The sequence below is a fragment of the Sphaeroforma arctica genome, assembly GCF_001186125.1.
Source record: "Sphaeroforma arctica JP610 unplaced genomic scaffold supercont1.1110, whole genome shotgun sequence".
NCBI lineage: Eukaryota > Ichthyosporea > Ichthyophonida > Sphaeroforma > Sphaeroforma arctica.
The window spans coordinates 1-5,153 of record NW_014039448.1 but is presented as its reverse complement, the minus strand read 5'-3'; the positions used below and the strand labels follow the sequence as shown (position 1 = coordinate 5,153).

The 5,153-nt window shown below is 39.9% G+C and overlaps 1 protein-coding gene across 1 annotated transcript; it reads left to right on the top strand.

Annotated features, from left to right (window-relative positions):
• Positions 1-3,135: 3,135 nt before the first annotated feature.
• Positions 3,136-5,105, top strand: SARC_10013 (hypothetical protein). The gene has a single exon (XM_014295951.1). The coding sequence runs from the start codon at positions 3,339-3,341 to the stop codon at positions 4,815-4,817; it is 1,479 nt and encodes a 492-aa protein (XP_014151426.1). The 5' UTR covers positions 3,136-3,338; the 3' UTR covers positions 4,818-5,105.
• The last annotated feature ends 48 nt before the right edge of the window (positions 5,106-5,153 follow it).

The following is a 5,153-nucleotide window of genomic DNA, read 5'->3' as shown; positions in this document are numbered from 1 at the left end:
TATATATATATATATTATTATTATATATATATTATTATATATATATATATATATATATATATATATATATATATATATATATATATATATATATATAAGTGCATATAAGCCCAGAGCTTTTATGTGTATTCAAAAGACATGCATACACTTAAATATTCGTCACGGTGAAATTGCACCTCACTATCTAACCATCGAGGTCACGACACCACGACGTGGTTTGTATATAAACACACACTTACATAATACACATATGCATATTTAAACACTCACGCACACAAATATACGAATCCAGGGCTATCGAATAAATACTTGCTTGCTATTCTATAATACAGAACACCTCCAGGTCGAGCTCAGCCATCTTCGATCCTCCCATGTAAAGTGATTTATATGTTCTATGTGACTAGAGAGGCTAGATTCCCACACTTGATAAACACATCACCAATCCCTCCCTGTAGTCTGACGCTTTCAGTTCCCGCGGCGCCCCAGCCGTGTTTTATACACATAGTAGTACATAGAGGGAAGAACTGATGGTACACAGTGATGAGCCCACAGCAGGACGAGGGGGAGCTGGACTGCTGGATCATTTGCATCACATGAAATTGAAAATTCATTTACTTTTTTGTTGGGGGCTTTTTTCGTTTTCTATGTTTAAACCCATTTTTAAATTTATGCCGATGTGGTCAATTGGTCACCCATCACTGTGACACTGCCACGGTCCACGGCCACGGGTCAGTGGTAATGTGGTACGCAAGATTATAAGTGTGCGACTGGCAGACTCGCAACTGCATCGTGATTCGTGAATGGTTTGAAACCCTATTCTCCCGGCCTCGCTTACAATGCGTTTTAGTGTTCTTCTCCAATCATCTATTACAGTTCCTGATTTTTATGTATTTTGTGATAATAATAAATATAAAAGAACCCGTTGCACTAAATAGCATTTTCGGGAAACTTTATTTGGGTGTGTCACACTTCTTGACACTACACAGTTTTCAGTGTTCACAGTTCGGAGTTCACACTTCACACTTCACACTTCACACTTCACAGTTCACACGATGTCACTGGGAGTAAGGACTAAAAGGACTGAGAAATGAGGACAGTAGTGAGGGGAAAATTGTTATTATTACTTTCACTCACATTACTCCGGTTGACATCCAAAACTCTGGCTCTGGTTAATATACGTCAATCAAAACGCTGTCTTCAATTTTTCGGCTCCAGAACAGAATTTCTTGTGTGTATGCGGCTCTGCCCATTTGCCAACTCGTAAATATACCTCTATATTTTAAAAACCCTAAAACCTCTATATTTTCCAAAGTTAGCAAAACCGGCCTAATTACAGTCTTCACTCTATTTCGACAATACACTTTCAAGCAACTGTGCTTTTTTTTTAATTGTTATTTGAGTTGCGTTTCAACCTTCGACTTTTAAATCGATTCTATTGGCTAATGTGTTTTGAACCCTGCTTGCGATAATATTTTTTTCTCTAATATTCCCAAAAATAGCGCCATGCGTGAGGGTGGGTACTAAGTACTGGGTAGCTCGGCGATGAATAATGATGAAAATATGATATAAATATGACATATATTATTAGCCTTAGAAAATACCTACGGCTTTAAACTCGTAGCATGAACTAATTAAAAGTCTTCGTGACATACAGAAATTTTATGGAAGAATAAAAATTTAATAACTGTATCGGGGGTTTAGCCGTTTTAGGGTTAATATACCGTTATGGCCCTGAGATTTCTCATTTCTCAATGGTAGGCTTACCGTTTAACGGTATAGTCCCCCAGTCTCTCGCATGCGATGTAAATATCAGAAACGTTTACTCTAACCCTTGTCGTATACTCTGAGCTACCATAGCGGGTTGAGGTTAGGCTTCTGAGCTCCATATCTTGAGAATGCCTCCACAGTCTACTACTCTCTCTAGTTTATGCTCTCTCTACTCTAGAAAACTCTCAAAAACAACAAGAGATTGGAGAGAGAGTAGTCAACACTAACAGAGTGGTTATTAAAATTATTACTGGGGGGTTATCGTAATCAAGAAGTAAATATTTATAAATTTCGTATGTAGTACCTCGTGTTTTGGACTTTTGGGTCGGAACTTGTGTCAAATCTATCGTCAACTCGTGACTAAACTCATTTTTTTTTTATTCTAATTTTGCTTCGTGTTTCAAAATGAGTAACTGTCTTTAAACCCAAAACCAAAAATATATATTCGTAGAGTAGATTGTTTACTCCGATTTGAAACTCGTAAAAACCTCACCAAAAACTGGGTGCTAAAACTTTCAATTCCAAACTCGAGTAATAAAAAAACTTTTCAACCAATTTGATATTTGTTTTCAATAACAATTGAGCACCAAAAAATTAGTATTTACAAAACCTCTATTTAGGCTCTGTACATATATTTTATCACTAAAAGCTTTAGCTATTAGGTCCCTAATTTATTCCAAATAAGGAGTAAAGTGATACTTTTTATGCCCATTTGAGACTCTGTACATGAATATAGAAAGGCCCTATATAAGAAACACGATGTGATACCAGCAGTAGAAGAGATATGGTTTTTGGGGACTTCCCTCCCCCCCCCAACAACAACAACAAAAAGGAATTGGAAATCTGGACCCAAACGTGAACCAAAATTGAAGTTGCAGTGCGCTTTCGCAAACCAAATAGAACTTGAAAGTGTTTTTAAAAACTGACAGCAACGGCGCAAAGCACGCGCAAGAAGATTTGAAGAATACAGAAGACTCTCTCTCTCAGTATTCCTAATATTTAACTTTTTTATTATTAATATTAAGAGAGAGTAAATAGAAGATAAGGAATTTTTTTTGTTTGTTTTTAACAAAAACCGAATATTACATCGGAATCGGGAAAGAGCTCAATCTTTCCGGTCCTGGACTCCTGAGTCACCTGAGTCCTGATAAGTGATGGTGCTTAGGCAGCTTATCCCTCAGCCCTCACGGCTCAGTAGGGCATACTACTTGAGATTGGCGCTGATATTGCCCGCAAATCCGCACAAGAACTCTTTTGGTTTTAGCGGAGAACAGAGAGTGAAACCTTGCGGCTTGCGGATATTTCCAAAAATGATATTTTACTTTTGAAAATAAATACAACCCGTTTGAGCGCCGCGGGCTTCATTTTCGCATAGATGCATCTCAAAGACTTTGAAGACATACGAGAACTGATAGAACCAATAGTTATATTTACAAAAGTCAGTAGTCAGCAGTCACAGCACTTATGTTCACAAATTCTAGAAAGGTGATCAAGACAGGCTCGAACCAGATAATTTACACTAGTTGCAATCTTGAAATTGGATGAAGTGTACTGTGTTCTAGTATTTCGAAATGAAGCACGGGACCCATCACCGACCCAGTGGGCTTCAACTACAACCGCTGTACACTCTCACCCATCGACTTGATTGGAAAGGTAAAAAGAAATACAAGGTTGCACATGATCACGGGACACTCGGCACAGTAAAATGTACTTGCCACCATATCAAAGATATCTCCATCCCTACACGTATTACCATGAATGGTGTATCTGTACCTTTCGGGCTTGTATCGCTGATTTTCGAACATCTCAATGCAAAGACACTGGCCGAATGCAAGTTAGTCTGCCGAGCCTTTCGGTATCTGGCGAGTGATCCTTTCCTGTACACTGAGCTGCCTGGATGGTGCACGCCTGCTCTTGATCCTGATACTAACACCCAAGTATGGCGTCTCAAGAATGTGCCTTTTCCTGTGGTGCTTGATTTTGTTGTCCCATTCCGGCGATTGTACAAATGGCATTTTAGCCCAAACATCGAGTATAGCCTGCAGAATATGGAGACCCTCGCACTCTGTATACCACGACTTCAGTACATAGACGCATCGCTTATGGCTGACTGGAGTGACTGGCAGATCCGACTGCTCTCAGAATTGTGGGTGGATCTGAAATTTCTGCGCATCAGCAGATGGCTTCAGATCGATGTGTCCAACTTGGTGGATTTGGAAGTGGCTTCATCTACTACCGAGGGCGGAACAAACTTTGATTTGAAGTCATTAACATTGCAAAGACTACGCCTCCCACACGTAGAAAATGTGCTGCAGCTGCTGTTGGACTGTCCTAATCTCCAGGATCTCACGTTATACCATTCTGATTTAGATCAGTATCTGACTAGCGACAGCCTGAGGAAGCTGAGTGTGTACAAAATATTGGTACCAGATGCCTTGTTGAGGTGTCCCAGACTGAATTTCTTGAGCTTATACGACATGGGATCGACTGAGAGCATGGCCAACAGTAGCACAGTCACTGTCCTAAACGTACGCGGTGGTGGTTTTTTCTCAAGTACCGTATTGGACAAGTTCAAAAATGTGACATCGTTGGTGTTTGGTTGTCTCGGGTGTGGGAATGAAGAAGGGTCATTAGTGGAAGGATTCGCATCCAAAACTCTACTGAGACTGGAGATCATGGGTGAATTACCACAGGTGTGCCATCTACCAAACCTGACACATCTCACTTCACGAAAATACATGCTGCCACCTGTCGCATTCCCTGCTTTGCAGACCTTGTCTGTACCAGATTTTTTAAATCAAAGCAGTGTGGAGGAGACTGTCCGGCAATGTCCCAAACTCGAACGCATATATCTCCAGGCTAATCCGTTCGACTTGGGCCTTGAATCATCCGTACCCCTAGACCGAGAATGGCAAAAACTGGCGAATTGCAATATTAATAAGAATGTCAAGTTTGTTGTAGATGGATGGCGCCGGGGTTCCATGCCGCCAGCTTTTGATCAACTTTTTCGGGAAGGCCGTGCTGGTTACAATTCGAATGAGACCAGATGATCTACGTATAATCATAGTTTATGCTCTATCGAATGAATATAGTTTATATACTCAACTGCTCGCGGATAATGTATATGCTTTCAAATGAACAGAGTTGATGTGTGGCGAGATAAGAAAACGGGTAGGTGCACACGATTGCATTGTTGTAGCCTATGGAATCCAAATGTTTTGTATAGCTCAACACGATCACGCCGTTGATCAGTTGAAATGAAAACAGAGCACATTTATATATAAAACAGATTCGAACCATGAGACTACAGAGTAAAGTTCATTATTATAAAAGGTGTATACATAAATTATATGTATGATATGCATGTCAATATATATATATCAATC

Bases quoted from the DNA above. Each gene is read 5' to 3' on its own strand.
- SARC_10013 (XM_014295951.1), top strand. From the start codon at position 3,339: ATGAAGCACGGGACCCATCACCGACCCAGTGGGCTTCAACTACAACCG.